Source organism: Thermobia domestica, chromosome 16 (assembly GCF_964235325.1).
Source record: "Thermobia domestica chromosome 16, izTheDome1.hap1.1, whole genome shotgun sequence".
Lineage (NCBI taxonomy): Eukaryota > Metazoa > Arthropoda > Insecta > Zygentoma > Lepismatidae > Thermobia > Thermobia domestica.
This window is the reverse complement of record NC_137469.1, coordinates 78,702,467-78,720,652: the sequence shown is the minus strand read 5'-3', so window position 1 is coordinate 78,720,652 and position 18,186 is coordinate 78,702,467. Positions and strand designations below refer to the sequence as shown.

At 37.2% G+C, this 18,186-nt stretch overlaps 1 protein-coding gene across 3 annotated transcripts in view; it reads left to right on the top strand.

Moving 5' to 3' along the window:
* The window catches only part of LOC145673186 (uncharacterized), a 61,066-nt gene that overhangs the window by 6,546 nt on the left and 36,334 nt on the right, over positions 1 to 18,186 (top strand). For all 3 annotated transcript variants that reach the window (XR_014128728.1, XM_081742652.1, XM_081742653.1), the window contains exon 2: positions 15,371 to 15,601. Coding sequence is in view for 2 of the 3 variants with exons in the window: in XM_081742652.1 (XP_081598778.1) it covers positions 15,527 to 15,601 (75 nt within the window). In the remaining variant the exon portion in view is untranslated. The remainder of the gene's footprint in view (positions 1 to 15,370; positions 15,602 to 18,186) is intronic.

Here is an 18,186-nt window from a genome sequence, read left to right as displayed (position 1 = left end):
GGGACCCCAAGCACCAGAGATAAACACTCTACCACTGAGCCAGCACGGCTTTAACAACGCACAGATAAACGTTACTATAAAACAGCCCATACTATGTATTAAAATTTTAATTTAGCAAATAGGCTATCGTAATTTTGCAGTTTTAAGGACTACCAGTAGTTCTTCTGTTTCAGGTCTAGAAGGTATTTGGTGATTATGTGTATATTCTGTCATTTAAAAATAGCGCAAGTAAGTAATACGCAAACTATAAATTACTCCTCTATCTGCGCTCGGATTATTTTTCGGGACGATGATTTCGATTATCGTGTAACCATCCGCTGATCCAGTTAAAACCAGTGTTCACCGCATATGATAAACTCAATTGTTCGGCCGAGAAACTCAGGTTTGATTTCCGGCTCTAGATCATGTGATTCGGTTTCCACCTTAAAATTGTAAGTTCACTTATTATATAGCATCGGTGCTGAAAAGGGATGCTAAACTTCAAAATTCAAAGAAGAATAATCATTGTCATATTATTTGATTGATCTAGCCAAAGGCCCTTTTTTCACCCGTAAAATCTTTTTACGTAGTTGTAGAATAACTAATAAATGCAGAAAAATAACTATGTACTGGCTCCAGAGTTTTGTGTTTTTCTTTAACACTGCTCAACTGTTGACAGTGCACAATTGCATTGATTCTCTGATCAGCTGGTAGCGGTTCCCGATGTACGATGACGCGAGCAGTCCACCAGACACACAGGAGGACCTTCTTCTGATTCAGTGCTGGTTTCGGCTGTTTTAAAACCGGTTCATGGAATGCTGACCAATGATGGCGGCGCCGTGGAGCTTTGTACAAGACCCACTTCTCATTACATGTCAATGCCAGGGACGTCATTTATGGAGGGAAGGATGGGGCAATTACCCCCCCCCCCCCCCAAGGATTTGAGGAATACATATACTTTAATCGATTTTCCACTAATATACTAGTACAAAACATGAAAGACTTATGTCGGTGGCGAAGCAGGACGTTTGGGCGCAAAGCAGACCACGATGAGCTGCTTCGGCGTGGTTGTCCATTCTTAACTGGTCATTGAGAACTCCGTCATACTGTCATACAGATTTCATATCCTTATTGGAAATAATGTTGTTCTTTTGTCGCACAATCGTGTCGTTCTTTTACGTTAGATATATTATAAAAGATAAAAATTTCTTTTGGGGTATTACAGACTGCCTACAGTAAATTTTATTGGGCCTATTCTTCGTATTTCAATGTATAGCTAGTGCCTATAAGTGTGTATTTTTATGAAATCTGAAATAACTTTTTATTAATACAACAGAGTATTAACAATCCGGCCTAATGGGCAGATCAAATAACAAAATAACATTCAATAAATACTTCCTGAATCACCCATTTCATTAAAAATACCATTTTTATTCCAAAAACAGCTCTTATTCATTTCTTCTGACCTCTTGGTACTTACTGTATTGGTATAATTTGTTATAGAAAATGAAAGTATGTACAGTATTGTACACATTTTAAGGTGAATTTAATAATGTCAGACTCAAAAAATCAAGTACACAGTGCAGTATGAATATATAGTCACATCTTTAAAATAACTAAACATTAACGAAAAACGCACGTCTTTTTTTAAAACACAAATTACATGTCTTTATTACATGTGTCTTGCTTTATTAAAAAGGAAATATTCTTTTAAAACTAAGCCGCATAGTACGGGAACCGGACAGTCAATAGTTTTGTACTAGGGATGGCCACAAAGTTCCGGTTCCAGCGGAACCGGTTCCGCGAGGAACCGGTTCTCAGAGATCCGGTTTTCAGAACCGGTTCCGGACCTGGATCCGAAAACCCTGTTCCAGAACCGGATCTTGGGAACCGGTTCCAGACCTGGATCCGAAAACCCGGTTCCAGAACCGGATCTTAAGATCCGGTTCCAAATCTGGATCTGAAAACCCGGTTCCAGAACCGGATCTTAGGAACCGGTTCCACATCTGGTTCTGAAAACCCGGTTCCAGAACCGGATCTTAGGAACCGGTTCCAGACCTGGATCCGAAAGACCCCAAAGACCCGTAAAGGAGGCATAAAGTTCACCTTCAAAAATAATGCAAAGAGGACCATGCGCTTGTGCCTTCCCCGCCCAGACCCGTTTGTGCCCCCAGAAAAACAATTTTGGTCCACCAGTGGGTGTTTAGCCAAATGAGTTGGCCAGTTTGCCTGTTTAACCAATGAGTTTGCCAGTTACCCAGTTTATTTAGCCAAATGAGACAAGCTGCCGCCGCCTGGGCGCCTGCCTGTCGCTTCCACCATTTCATCTAGCATACTGTTTACAGCTTGCCAGCAGTTCGGGTTTAGCGTAGGGATGGTCACAAAGTTCCGGTCCCAGCGGAACCGGTTCTGTTTTCAGAACCGGTTCCAGACCTGGATCCAAAGAACCGGTTCCAGACCTGGATCCGAAGAACCGGTTCTAGACCTGGATCCGAAAAACCGGTTCCGGAACCGGATCTTCTAGAACCGGATCCGTTCAGACCCGAAAACCGGTTCCACCAGGAACCGGTTCTGGCCATCCCTATTTTCTACGGTTTCTTCTCATTTCTTTTCAACTCGTAGAGACAAGTTGTGCATGATATGCAAAAACTTTGCTGTATTCAGGATGTTATTTTCAGTTTTTGCAAAATTATTTGCGGAAGTTTTTCGAAATTTCCAGTCCTTAAATATTTGGGCTCTGTAAACCTATTTGGATAAAATGTTTTGCGCTCAAATGTCATAGACCCTGTCGGTGGTGGATGTTCTTGCCCTCTCCCTCAAGTTAAGTCTGAAATGACGCCCATGGTCAACACCCTATCCAGAAGTGGCTCCTTCCTCAGATGAGACTGCAAAAAAAATCACAGGTCTGTGCTCGCGTTGCCTTCTGGCGCGGAGTCAGATCATGTGGGACCCAATGGCTCAACTTGTAGTGTATCCCAAGTTGATGGCGGAGCTACCGAATGGTTTCTCCTCTCACACTGAATTGTAGTCCCAGTTCCTCACATGTCTGGCCACTGTTCCCCACTGTTACTGCTTGAGGATCTTCATTTTGTACATGTGTTGGTCTTCCGGCACGTGATGCGTCTTGGAGTGTTTCGTCACCGTCCTTAAACTTGTTAAACCACCGCTGCACTGCCCGCGTGGTTACAACACCCTCATCGAAGGCCTGGCATATTTTCCGCCACGCTGCAGCGGCATTTGACCCCAGTTTGAACTCGTACAGCATACACGCCCATATGACGCTCTATGGAGGTCCCGATGTTCACTCTGTCCTTAAGCAAGTTCAAGGTGTAACTGAACTGCCACAAGCATGTAGTATGTTGGATATACCCATACCAACAACTGACTTTCACCTTATCTTCATTCACATTCAACTCACGGTGTGAGGGCCAATTGAACACAGACCTCCACAAAAAGCGACAGAATTTTCTTGGTTATTTTTATATTTCCTCACTTGCTAATGAGGCCAAAAGTACAAGCAGATCAATATGTTCCCCAATAATTGACATTGGATGTGGCTGAGAGAGAGTTCTATTGCTGCACGCACAATCTGGGTATCTGCATCTCCAGAGGCTTGAACAACACTGGTGTCAGCAGCCGTGAGATGCTTAGAAAGTATTTCAATAAATCTAGATTTGTTCTTCGGATTCCCAATGAACTTTTCTCTTGAGATGTGACAACTGGTGTTGAAGAAGTAAACATAATAGTTAGGAAATGTAACTTGACAGAACACCTTATTCGCTCTATGCGTAGTTAAGGAGTAGTACTTAACGAAGTTTTATTTATTATTTTGATTTTATGACTATGATTTCAATGAAACTAGGATGTTATATTGTGTGTATTATATTGTATTTAATGTAAGTTTAATTGTTACTCTCAGAGGACGAGATTGTCAACTGATTCAGAGAAAGTAATCGGAAGAAGGGAAAGTTTGGGGATTTAAAAAAAAATCCTCCGTTACTTCCTCCATGTGTAGTAGACTGGTAAATGTTTATAAGCGTAGTCCTTTGTTATTCAGATGAAGTAAAAATAACATCAATAGTGCAAACACAAGTGAATTATAGCTATTAAAGTGAGAACCAGTTTATTTCCTTTAAAATAACGGTTTGGCGGCCATTTTCCAATATGGTGGCCAAACTCATCACTCTGTATTTCAGGACTTATAGTATGTTGTTACATACACCTCAAAGGTATGTGCAAGATTTCAGCTTGTTATGATTTTCTTTTTCTGAGTTAATATATAAGAAAACTAATTGGAAAAAGGGAAATTTTTGGGATTTTAAAAAGGAAATCCCTCCATTACTTTCCGCATGTGAAGTAAACTGGTAAGCGTAATATATGGACTGGAGGTGTAGTCCTTTGTTGTTCGAATGAAGTAAACATAACATCAATAGTGCAAATACTACATGAGTTATAGCTGTCAAAGTGAGAAACAGTTATTATTTTTAAAAACCACGCTTTGGACCATTTCCCAATATGGCTTCCAAACCCGTCACCGTATATTTCAGGACTTTTAGTATGTTGTTATATGCACCTTCCCAAAGATACGTGAAAATTTCAGCTTATGATTTTTCCTGGGTTTACCTTTTTTTTTTTTTTTTTTTTTTTTTTTCTAATTTGACTGGACTTGAAGTATTTGTTAGTTATATATTATGATTAGCAAGTTTCTTCACTTGTTATTGTGGGCAATATCTTGCGTTCTTCCTTTTGTACCTTTGATATACAATTCGTCTGCATTCCAACGTCGCACGGAGCTCCCGCGTGGCTATATGTTTAGCGCAGGTTTTTTTGAAACGAGACTCAGGTTCGATACTCGGTGGTAGCTCATCTGCTCCGGATCCCACGTTAAGCTGCAAGTCCCCGTTTCATATAACGTCGCTACTGAAAGAGACTGTGTACTCAAATCCATTCAGCCAACCATCGAAATCTCATAGAAAATTCGAACCGTCCAAATTGTCATCTTAGAGAAGCACTCACACCCCTTTTTCCTCCACTTTGTCAAACATCTAAAAATACTGAAACACGTGTTTAATTATTTAAGATGAAAAGTTGAAACTCCAAACTTCATGCCTGAAACCTTAAGGAGTTCTGAGATACGGACATATAATAAGGCATCTTATAATAATTGTAATCCTAACCCGTTTTTCCTGCCCACCCTATATGCTTCCCTTCTAGGTCAAGTATTTAAAAAGCTTAAACACGTGGTTTAGGTCCAGATACCGAATTTTACATCTATATCCTTAACTAATCCTTAACTGATTCTAAGCTATGGACTCTGATTATAATTGTAATCACGATTCATTTTCTTCCCATTCTCTTTTCTAGATCAAATATGGTGGGAGGGGGAATCACGCTGAAGTGTCTTTAGTTATTTGGAATGAATTTCAATTCTCCAACCTATCTTGCCGTGTCATTATGACAGTTGCAACTCCCACTTTTTTCCCCCTTTGGAAAAATACTAAAAGACATATTTAATTATTTTAAATGAAAAGCCTAAATGCCAAATTCCTAGGGGCACGAGTTTTTCGCAATGCGCGATAAAACGAAATGCGTCAGAATTAAGTAATTTTCAGTTTCTTGGCGTTTTATGATATTCTATGTGTATTTTCATTGGTTTCCGTTACGCGATAAAACGCGAAATTGGCAGTTTTGCACGAAATTTCTAACAATACACGATATAATGCAAAATTTTAAAAATACGGTTTCATTAATTTGGAAACGACAGTTTTCCGCTGTCGAAACGGTAGAACGTGGCATGAACGGTGTATTTTGGGTGATACGGATAAAGAACATGTTGCAGGCCCTCTTTGGTGAAAAAACTAAAGCACATTTACGTATATTACCAAGTGAAAAGATGGCTAGTGTTGAATATGACTTTTAAAAAATGTGCATAAAGATCATTTCTAAAGCTTTCTTTGCAAAGAGAAGACTCCAAAACTATAGAAGTATATCGTCGCCTGAGATTCAACATCGCGTATCTCCAATTTTGGCAAATTTGAGTTTTTGATACCATTATAATCAGTATATGATGGCGCACAATCTGTTTAAGTAGTACACCTGTATCACGACAAATGGCTCTGTTATTCCCTTAAAAGTGATACCGCGTACAATGAGGCTAAAGCTAGTTTTCAAACAGTTTTTTGTCTCTCCTGTAAAGTTGGTGAAATGTTACTTACGCAGTTTTTGATCCCTCTGTAATTGTATGTGGTAGCAGGGCCGGCTCGTCCATATAGACAATCTAGGTGGTTGACTAAGGCGGAAACATTTAGGGGCGGAATGGCAGGCATTTTTTTGCGTACGGTTTATCAACATTAGGCAGAACGTGCATGCGCCCTACACATTTAGGAAGAGGAAGTACATGAAAAGTGGGATTATTCAAGATCAATTACCGCTCACCTATACGGAGCGGGGGAACATCTATCTGGCCATAGTACGTTTCCGTCTTCCCACTGTTCATTCTATTACTAAAATGATCTGCATTATCTGAATATCCAGACTCCGGATGCTCGCAGAAGTGTCACTGGCTTAAAGTTTCTACATAAGGTAGTCAATGGAAACTTAAGGTCGGAAACCCACTTCAAGAATTATTCCATCACATTCCTACCCGTGTAGCGTCAAATATCCACCTTTCCTGCCCTAGGCTGTCGGTTATTCAAACTTTTCTTTCACAGAGCACCAAATTTGTATAATCAAATAACTGACGTGCACATGTTAAAGCTTCCCAGCTTTTGCCAGAATAATTACACAAATTCAAAATAATTAAAAATGAATTAAGAAAATCATCTATGATTTGTCTTTTTTTATTTTTTTATTATTTTTCTTTGTTGTTAATGTTTCCCTGTGTAAGTAACACTCATTATGCTGTATCTGAGTATCTGTTGAAATAAATTAAATAAAAAAATAGATCCGACAGTCCTAGTGAAAGAAAAAATGAAATAAAATCTTAGAGTTTTACATCCTATGGTTAAACCAGCCAGGCTAAAGGAGTAGGTGATGATTTGAAATGAATGAAATGGTGGAATGAAGAAAGTGGGAGGAAACGGGAGAACCCCGAGAAAACTTACGCACACCCTAGTGAAAGAGTTTGCAAGTATGAAAACAAGAAATGTAAAGTTAAGGTTATAAATGCTGTTGTTCAATTTATCTCAAACAGTGAATGAGAGACTTATGGAAATATTAAAATGCACTATCCCAACATCACGAAATTTATGTTGTTTTTACACTCGTGCAAACAGAACTGATTTTTCTGCGATATTTGGTGACTGTAAATAAACCTACTGGAATCAAAAATTAGTTGTAAGTATAAACTTGCTATTGCAAGTTTAGACTAATTATTAACGTATAAATTGCATATGTACAAAGCTGTTTATAGTATACGTCTCAGCTGTTGGTTTCCTTAAACAGGCAAAAGTTAAATTTTTGAACACATCGTAGTCACTAATCACGTTTTCTATTGAATCTTTTTAGAAAGAATTACAACTATATTTAATTTTATATTTACAATGGACATCGACATGGTTCACATTACAATTTAATTTTTTGTTGCCTTGTGGTTATATTAGTAAAATTTCATTCCAAATGTCACAGCAATAAAAATGTTTTTAAAAAATAATTGGCTTATAGATTACTTATTAATACCATAGAGAGAGGCATTGGGAGTAAGTTTTATTTTATTTAATGCTTAAACAAATGATAACAATGTGATGTGCTGAAAATGTCAGGGACGATAAGGCTTTACTTTGGTTTGGGTTTGGGGGAGAAGGAAATTATGGGGGCGCAGACATATTTTTCGCCTAGGGTATAAAATATCCTAGAGCCGCCCCTGTGTGGTAGTGACCAGACATTGTTGCGTTACGGAAGTTTTTTTAAGCTTGGCCTTCATTAAAAAAAAAATGCAAACATCTTGATTATAGGGTACCGTATTTGGAGTTTTACAAAGTGCCCTATGAACTCTTGCAAGTGATTCATCTGGAAAGTGTAGTGTAATGAATATTTTGAATGGACAAAAATTCCAAAGTGATTATTGTTTTAAATTTGTTGTAAATGCACTTACATATTTGTAGCTTCCAACGAGCAATGCCAATTGTGCCATTTTTTTAAGTATAGGCTGATAAGTGACAAATGTACAACAATAAAGGAGGAAAATGTGGAAATATGTAACACACTTATGTTTAATGCTTAAATGTAACTTATCCCTATAAATTTCAGAAGACAGCAAAACTTTCCTACTCTTAGTAAGTTTGGTTACTGATTTTCCTTCAGTTTGTTTTTTAAAAAATATAATTTTCTATAAGGGAAATTTACTATGTCAAGTGGAATATTCAGTTTATTTTGGTTTTAGGTAATTAATTGTTTATTTCTGTAGTGATCTATGAATAGAAGGAACGATTATAAAAATGTCGGGGAATATCTTTTCCACAAGAGCTACAAAATGCAAACTTTATTTGGAAAATGCGACAAAACGCGAAATTTTCAAATTCTTGGTGCGAAAAACTCGTGCCCCTACAAATTCCATGTCTCTAACCTTAAGGGGCTTTGAGATTAACTGTTGTAATCCACACTCTTGTTCTTCCCTTCTATGGGAAATACAGGATGTTTCAAAACAACACTGACAAGGTGATTCCTGACACCATGATAAGTTAAAAAGTATAGACCAAACTGGGTTGATAAATGCTTGGGAGTTATTACCAGCCGACAATTTGTCGGAAAATGCAAATGTCGAATGGGAGTTGAGTAAAAGGAAATGTTCATTATTTTTAGCCAAAGATTCCATTAATGTACAATTCGATGTGGTGCAGGGGCGGCACAAGAGTGACTCCCAAAGAAACTGAAGAATTCCTGGGATATTTTATTTCATAGCAATAACTTACTAATGAACAAAGGGAAATGTGGCGAAACCAGTCCTGTGTTAACCTCTGTACTTTCCATTTATATCGGTAAATAGACGTTACATGAAAGATCAACTAAAAGGATGTCGATATCAATATTAATGCATCAGACTTCCGAATGCTGGTACGTTGCAAACGTAGGACAGGCTAACAAGGAAAGGAAACAGGAAAGTAGAATCAGGGGCGGATCCAGGACGGACTTTTGGGGAGGGGGTTGTAATACTGCTACTTGAGAGCTACTTTTAAGAGCTCCAAACTCTGGAATGAGTTTTATTTATATATAAAATATATATTTAAAAAAGTTTGCTCTTCTGGGGGGCCGATCGCTCTCCCCCCTCCCCCCTTGGATCCGCCACTGGGTAGAATTGAATAAAACATATCAGGAATGAATGCACAATGCGTTCCATAAGACTGCAATAGAAGTCAAATGTAGCTGTAAAATGTTGACTGCTTTTATTATCATTACTATATATAGCACACAGTTTCGTTTTATCACATCGGTTACAATCAAGACAATTATACCAGTACGATTATATTAATGTAAACATTTATACTTGTCTCTAGATTTATCCACATTAACATCTAGGTTACGTAATAACATTTCTATTCTAGATATGACTCATCCAACAATGCACATAAATAACATTTATTCAGTTTCGTTATCATATTCCAATACATATTTAATCTTTCAAATCACCCTGTTTCATCATATGAAGGGTAAGGGAAAAAAAAGGAGGAATGTCACAAAACTGGATTTTCGAGAAAACGGCGTTTTTATATTTTAAACTGCGTAATAAAGAATAGGGTAGTCAGATCTTTTGCTCCGTTTTACATGGACATTTCGACATTTAGACATGCATGGGATATACACTCAAATAGTACTAAGAGTCACCAACAGATAGGACAAAGCACCCAATAAAGCACACACATGGACATTCCTTGTTTTATCCCCTTACCCTTCATATATATTGTTACACAGATTTGGTTCGTCAAGTCCTAAGCGGGACTCAAGACATGGGGTGAGTCGCTCTGCGCTTTTCTATTCTTATGAGTTTAGAGAAGAGAGAGAAGGTACCGGGTCACGAGAGACATTAATTGTATTAACAATCGAATGTCTCCCTGACGCCGAACCACACACAGGTAATAGTGGCATGACCCTGGCTTTGATTTACGCAAATCACAGAGCTGGGCTAATGCTTTAATACAAACAGGCATCGCGTAGGTTACAAAAGCTGTGTTGAACGAATACAAACAATAATTATTTAACAACAACAACAAAAACTTGTATTAATCAAAAGAAAGAAAATGCATCTTACCCAGCGTGATGGGGGAAAACTCATAGAAACTAGAAGTCTTGGCCACTGTTGGGCATGCACATGGAAAATCCTCTAAGGTTCGTGTAGCTCATTACGTCAGCTCTCGAGCTGCGTCAAAAAGTAGAAGAAATGCGTGGGACGACCTCGCTATATAAGCGACGAACCTCCCTGAGCTCGGGTCTTTCTGCGTCATTTGTCACAGTGTCAGTGGGAACCCGTGTCGTCGGCATTTTCAGAGTTGAGGTATGTAACTTACTTTTTTCTTTACTTCGATTGAGGAAGATGATCAGAGCACTTAGGAGTTTGTTCACAAAGGGATTCAGCCGTAACATCGATATGAAAGTAAACACTTTAATCGGAATAGTCCTTCTTACTTCCCCAATGCAAGTTACTGGTCCGCAGATTCAAAGTTACTACAATTTCTTAAGTATGAGATAACTGTGTTCTTCTAGCAGTTCATAATCTGAAGCGGGATTGTGCCTGTACACGTCAAGAGTTATGTTGTAACATCTTGAACTTGAACATTCGTAATTTATCAATGTATATTTCCTTTTGTTATTTTTTTGTTTTTTTTTCTTTCTATTTTCATTAATAAAACTAAAGATGATAATGGCTTCTTTAATTTAGCAATGCAGTCCCTCTGTAGTTTGTCAAAATGGTCCTCATATATTACCTGGTATTCGAACATCGGTACATGCACCCTATTGTTGAGAGTATTGGTGTACTTTCTCATCATCGAACCAGTAAAGCTAAGGACGTATTTGGTACCGAGGCTTAAATGAAGTTGGACCATTAGTACCAGCTTTGACATACTGGGTGAAGGGGGAAAGCAATAGTCACAAAAACACGAAATCTCGAACACAAGTTAACACACACATCAGTGAAATAATATATATATATATTACACATCTATGTTACTTTTATACTGACTTCGTCGCGTAATAGCAGAAGGATGGTCATTTAATCACAGGATACAAAATGAATCATTTGACATGACAAACACAATAACGTATTAAACGAATACGCCATCGTATGTGCACAGGCATGTGGATTATTTGTGATGAACGTACTAAGATATTTGATTCGTCCTGACGTGGAAGAATGTTATTTGTAAACAAGAAAGACTATCCGGTTACGGATTCCAGACTATTGAAACTAGTACGACATATTAGTGTTTTCTCTTCTCGTACAATCGCTGCTATGTATACACACACACAATTATTTATATAGAATAGGTTACGAATGTCGTAAAATACAACAACAACTTAATCAGGGTTGAATTCTGTGCCGAGATTTTCGTTGATCTCAGAGTAAAAAGAAAAATGTAAATAAACGTAAATAAATTGTATGTATTGTAACGGCAATTGCTATAGCTACGATTAATTAGTTCTCATTTTTGACGTTAGGATAAGCCGTTACTACTACTTATTTACCTTGTGACTAACTTGTCTGCCCTCTTGCGTGTGGTCCGTAAATGTCATGAAGCTGGGGGAGGGGGGTTGCGTCAGTTCAAAGTCTGAGTAGGTTCTAGGAACAATTGTGTGACGTTTTCTTCTGTTTCGTCATTACGCAAAATTATGAAACAGTTGAATTGCCTTGAAAATTATTGAGCAGATAACCGAAGGATGAATCATTATCTTTAAAAGGAGCTAAACTTCAGGCAAACTTAAACGAAATTTGAACCTGTTGCTTTTCTCTTTTAAAGTTATGATAATTCTTCCTTTAGTAGTATTAAATGAAAATTATAGATGTAATGTGTGATTGGTTAACTATGAAGTTTGGAAAGTTGAGACGCATTTTGATCAAAATTAAACGTAAAGAATTTGATCTAACCTACTTTATAAATGAATCGACTTTCTTCTTTTTCCTATTATCTTCACGATCTGTCGTCCTTCATTAGCTTCCTTTAGCATGCCTTCATTCCTTTTCGTTAGCAAAAACTGAAACCATTAAATTTGGATTGTTTTACTGAAACTATTTGAATATCAGCTCCACCTGTTAAATGGTTCAGTTATTTCGAGTTACTTGTTCTTCAGTACTGTGTTATTGAGAAATCAAGTTGTTGAAACTGTAGTTGATGCATTTATACTTCAAACTTTTCACGCAAGAAAGAAGAAGAAAAAAAAAACGATAATAAAAGTGAACTGTTGTTAACCATAGACGTCTTATTGAACGATCCGAGGTATTCCTATGCTAGTGTAACCGCTTTCCGGATCTGCCCCCTTGCTGTCCCACTAACGAGTACTTTCAGGAGACCTGAACTTACCTGGTTAAGACATCAAAAAACATTTCCAAAAAGAGATTACAGAACTTTTCCCGGATCGCCAGACACGGAGAGGTTCGGATGTCTCGTCTCGAAATCCTCACGGATATCCAGATGATCGCTCAGACCGCGACACACAAAAATATAATTCATACACAAAAAAAAAATAAATAAATAAATAAATAAAATAAAATAAATAGAATAATATTATGCTTATTTATTAAATGCACTGTATATATATATATATATATATATCAAAGAAAACCAATCACAACACGAAACACTGATATGGGTATAGACACTTGACTATTTCAAAAAAAAAAAAAAAAAAAAAAAAAACGAGATAATAGCCCTTTGTATCACGTATATAGATGGATGAAAGATTATACTTGGGGGTTCACCACAATTTCCTCACACCACTCACTAATGCACGTGGAGGTTAACACTGTGGGGTAACACTAAAGTAATCCTACGACGTAAGTTCCTAGCTACTGCGAGAAGAATCCGTAAAAAAGTTGACGGTAGTATCTAGCAGAGTGAATGCAAACAGTCGCACTTCATAATTAGGACATTGGTAGGCCCGTTAACTAATTATACGCACTGGGTCTGCGGACACGGGACTTCACTAAACGGGACCTAGCCGCTATACCAGTCCTTGAGCGGACACTAGATGTATGCCCCTTTACTTAATTCTGTAGCAATTCAGCAAACGTGTTGGCTAAATCGACGCATGGAGAAAACTCGTAGAGTTGAGGTATTCTAGGTGTGAGCTGGGTTGACCGACTGGTCAATGTTGGCAGTTCACTTTAAAATGTAATCAGGTTAAGACACCTGTATAGATATGCAAATTAGATGTTGAAAGAATCTGTGTTAATTCATAGTTCACTGGCCACAATGTACAAAAAGATAACGATAGTTGACCGTGAGAACTTTTAGAAAAAACTGGTTGAACGATATTGTTAGTTGACGGTCTGGCTAGGTTGCACCTGGACTGCTCTCGCCTACCAGTATTTCCATAAATAATTGAAGAAAGCACTTAATTTTGTTCCAAATAACTATAGAACGTAGTCTTTGTATATTAATGAGTGAGGAAGAAACACTGAGGATCCAAGTAGTAGAGATACTACTTTCATATATATATAGTTCAGATAATGAATGTGGTCTTTGTTACTCACTAAAATCTTCCCACCGCAAGACAGCGTTTCACATTTATGTATGGGTGAACGATAAAAAAACTCTTTTGCTCTAATTTGTGGGAAAGAAATCACTTACTGGCATCTTCCATCGAAGAAAAAATTTATTTGCGTCGCTAAAAATAAAGTATAAATTGGAGAATGATTTCTGTCGTTCCAAAATATACAGAACGTCCACAAAAAATATTTATATAACCTGGTGACGGTTATATTAGCATTAAATTTTACGCTGCAATTCGAACGATTGTTTGAGAGTTACTTAGTTTCACATTATACAATGTCGAACCTTTTTCAATCAATAAATGTAGAACAGCAGAAAAATCTCTTATCTAACAGAAGAAAAAGAAACAATCGGCTATAATTTCTCGGCCATTAGCTCCAGTACACCGGTGGCACAGATACACTATAACCCGATGTTAACTTATGCAACAAAATAACAGAAGTAGTAGCACAAATGCAATACTAACAATAACCAATAAACTTTTGCTGTTTGTAAAGACAACAGTAAGGGCTCATAAAAAGAAAGATAATGTTATACTGTGATGGAAACCGAACGAGTCCATTACAACCAAAATTGTTAGTCACTCTTAAAATTTCAAATTGAATTTAGGACTACAATCCTTTATTCTATGTGTATACTGTATAATAAATTCAGGTTTGCTGCAGATCGGTTGAATGGAAGCTTTTAGTCATTTGTTGGTGCTTAAGCTCTTTTAAAAAGGTCTATCAGTGTCAGTGAAGCTCAAACTTTATCATGGTGATCTATGTAAATTGAATTGCTTTAGCTTTCATTGCATTTCATGTAACAGTCCAACTCAACCCACGCTTCCATTTTATTTCATTTAGGACATTTAAGATTTTTTTTTATCACTGTTCAGAATTACTCTCAAGTTCTAGCCAAAATCGCCATTAAATATAACAAATAGTAATACTTTTTGCTATGGTAAAATAATTATTTATTTAACGAAAGTAATTGACTTGTCATTTCTTACAAATATTTGCCCTATAAGTTTGCTTAGTAGATAATTAACACATTTGTAATACTATATAGAAATATAGAAAGTAACAGTATGAATCTACCTTGTTCATTGCGTCTTTAAAGAGCTTTCCTGAAGGTTTCAGTCACTTATACTGTAACTTTTATCAGCAGGCGAAGTCACTCACATTCAAATGTAATCACTGTATGAAAACATCTTGCTCTTTAGATACAAGGGTTCTAAAGTTGAAAAGCTGGTTTAAAATGGTAATTCTAGAAATTAATTCTTGCAGAGGTTCTTCGGTGAAAGACTGGAGATTGTGTCTCTTTGTTTTTTGAAGATAAATTTACACATAACTTACCCTACCAATTCTATGCAAAATTAAGGGAAAAATTAGTACATATGAAGTAACTTTAAGAAAAGAAGTATTCGTGATTTTAGATGATTTGCAAATCTTTAAATCTTTTACCATAGAATCTTTACAAGAATTCTTTTCTACAAAAGCAAATTTATTAAGAGGTCAGTTTTTTAATTTTAGAACTCTTCCATCTATCGAACAAGATGTTTTCATAAAGTTGTCCTCTTTTCATTTGGATGACTGAATCTGTTCAGGAAAACTCTTAGAACCCTGACACAGTAAGAAGGTAGATTTATACTACCACTTTTTTAGTTTGTTACTTTATTGAACTAAGAAATCAATTCTGAATTATTGTAGCACATCATCCTTCCAATATGTGGCAGAAGTAAGATAGGATAAATACTTCCTACATGTTCCTGCCTTGGGGACCAAACTAAATGATCTCAGATATACAGGGAAACTTACCAAAGAGCTCATAATTTTCTACGAAAACGGATCGCAGAAGCGTTCACAATGCAGCAGGAAGGGAAGCCTCGGTTTCTCAAGTTCCATCAGGGAAGTGTGAGGGGAGTGGCCTTCAGTCCAAGAGTAAGTATTTTTCTTTTCTTTCTTCGTTATTGTGATATAGACCAGGAAAAATTTATTAGAAATACGTTAACTGTTTCTTTAATATTTTCGTGAAATATTGCAGAATTCACAAAAATAACGTTAATTAATGCGGAGTTTCATCTGTGTAAAATGTGTAGAGATAATTTATTAAGGGTTGTGTATATTTTCTTATAAATTACATTCGCCCGTGTGCTTCTTTTTTGCTTATATATTGACTTTTAGCGATTCATAAACAATTTCTTGATTATATATACATATATTTAATTAATAATCCTTAAATTACAGTGCACTGTCGAAATCTTCATGCGCCATTTACGGATATAAAAAATGAAATTATTATTTTGTTAACGTCGCACTATATGCTGTTCTCTTTATGCTAAATGAAACGGGCGATTAATGAAATTGGATGATTGTGGATTTTTTTAATGCTTCCCCACCATGAGTCGAACCCGGGACCACATGCACCAAAGGCACAGCAGTAACTACTAGACCAGCGAAAAGGGCATTTACGGATGTAGTTCTTCCCATTTGCCATTTCTCTACCGACGAACTTACCCTTATAACGAGCATTTTCGGAATCAACTCCAATGACGACGCAGACTGTTGTCCTTATATAACTACTTCTATGACCATATTTTAGAATAATATTTGGAGTGGGGAGATTATCTTTAACAACGTTGCGCCTTACAACCAGCCACCTGCAATCAAATGTGATGCCAAACATTTCGTGGAGAACCGACGTAGGACTTCATACTTCACGTCGGAATCAATAACTAATGTGGCCAACATCGTAGGAAGTGGGGTTGGAGAAAATACTTTATAGGAAAACGTTACTATGTTAGTTTGAGGCATAAAGAGTAAATGATGAGAGAGTTGATTGCTTAGAAAGATGTACTCAACAAAACTAAAACAAGTCAAAGTGTAGTCGAAAAGGTTATGTGTGCAAGTTTAGTAAAATGTTTAAGAGCTATGAGTAATTTGTAGCTCAAGTGGAAGGGCATTTTGTAAGGTTATATGCAAAAGAAGCAAGTGAGTTTAGTTTCACTTTGTGAAACTACTGTAGACATGCAAACTATGCAAACTCAATACTGAAACTGGTCATAGTAGATCTTTAGCTTCTAGTTGTAGTAAAGTTAGATGATACTTATTTTGGGGGCGCTGAAGTCAAATGAAAAGCGAGTTTTTTACAACTTCTGGTTGCACTAAAGGAATAAAGTCAGAAATGTATATCTTCTTACGGTATTAAATCTATATCAAGAAACTGCTTCTCGCTAACTGTTAGGTATCGTTGCTTTATGGCAATCAACACAAGATCCGGAAATCGTTAATTTCTTCCACTTCCGATTTCAATAGAGGTCTTATGGATGCGATAGAACCTATTCTTTAGAGACTGAATCTTTGGAGACCACTTCTCAATATGTGTCGCCGTTTTTGTTCTGTGGAGATCAAATATTGAAACCGGCACTAATAGTAAATTTCTGCACTTCAGTTTTGGTAGAGATATGTCTGTAAAGAACTTCAGTCGCTGAATCTATTCCGAAAAACTGCTTGCTACTTTCGGTTACTGCTTTCGTTCTATGTCGATCAAAGTTGAAACCGACGGTTTGAATAGAGAGTTCACTGGTCAGATGGATCCTATTCTTTGGAGATGGAATCAATTTCAAAACTCGCTTCCCGATATTTCTTAACTGTTTTTGCTCTAATACTTGTCGACAGACAGACGAACGGATATAGCCGTTCTGTAAGATTTTTGATACTTACCCGGGCGAAAAAAAATCGCACCTGAAAACCTTTGAAATTGGTACCCTGTCTTACGCCTGGAACAGGTGTGTAAGGTACTTATGCCATTGCCTCTTCCTTGGCTGTTTTAGCAGAAATACATTAAAAAAATTATTTTCGCATGTTTGTTGCCTGAACAAGGGACCACGAGCAAAGAACATGGAAATTAAATGAAATCTTTGAGTTTTACGTCCCACGATTATGCAGGCTAGGCTAAAGGAGACGATTATGATGAGAAATGAATGAAATGATGGAATGAAGAAAGTGGGGGGAAACGGGAGAACCTCAAGGAAACCCACGCACACGATGTTTGTCCACCACAAAGTTCACTTGACGCGAGCTGGGATTGAACGAGGGACTCCATGCACTAGAGTTGAACGCTCTACCATTGAACCACCGAGACTCCGCAACAAAAGTGAAGTAAAAGACATGTTTAACGCCTTTAAGGAGGGACATAGCCAGGGATTCTGAGTCGGCTCGAGCGCCTTTGCCCAAAATGTTATTAATTTTACATTATTGTCGAAATGACCAGTTGATTGCCAGAATAACCTAAGTACCAACAGCAATAAGGTCGAGATTAGTATTAATATGTATACTAAGTGCAACCTTATTGCTATTGGTAATTATTCTGGCACTCAACCCCTCAAATACTAGTGTCATCTTGGATTCCATTAACATAAATAATGTTTTTGCACGTTTAACAGGAACGTCGTAAGGAACTGCCGGCTTCAGTCCCTCATTGATCTACCAACTACGAGATGCACATCAAAAGTACGTGTCGTGTC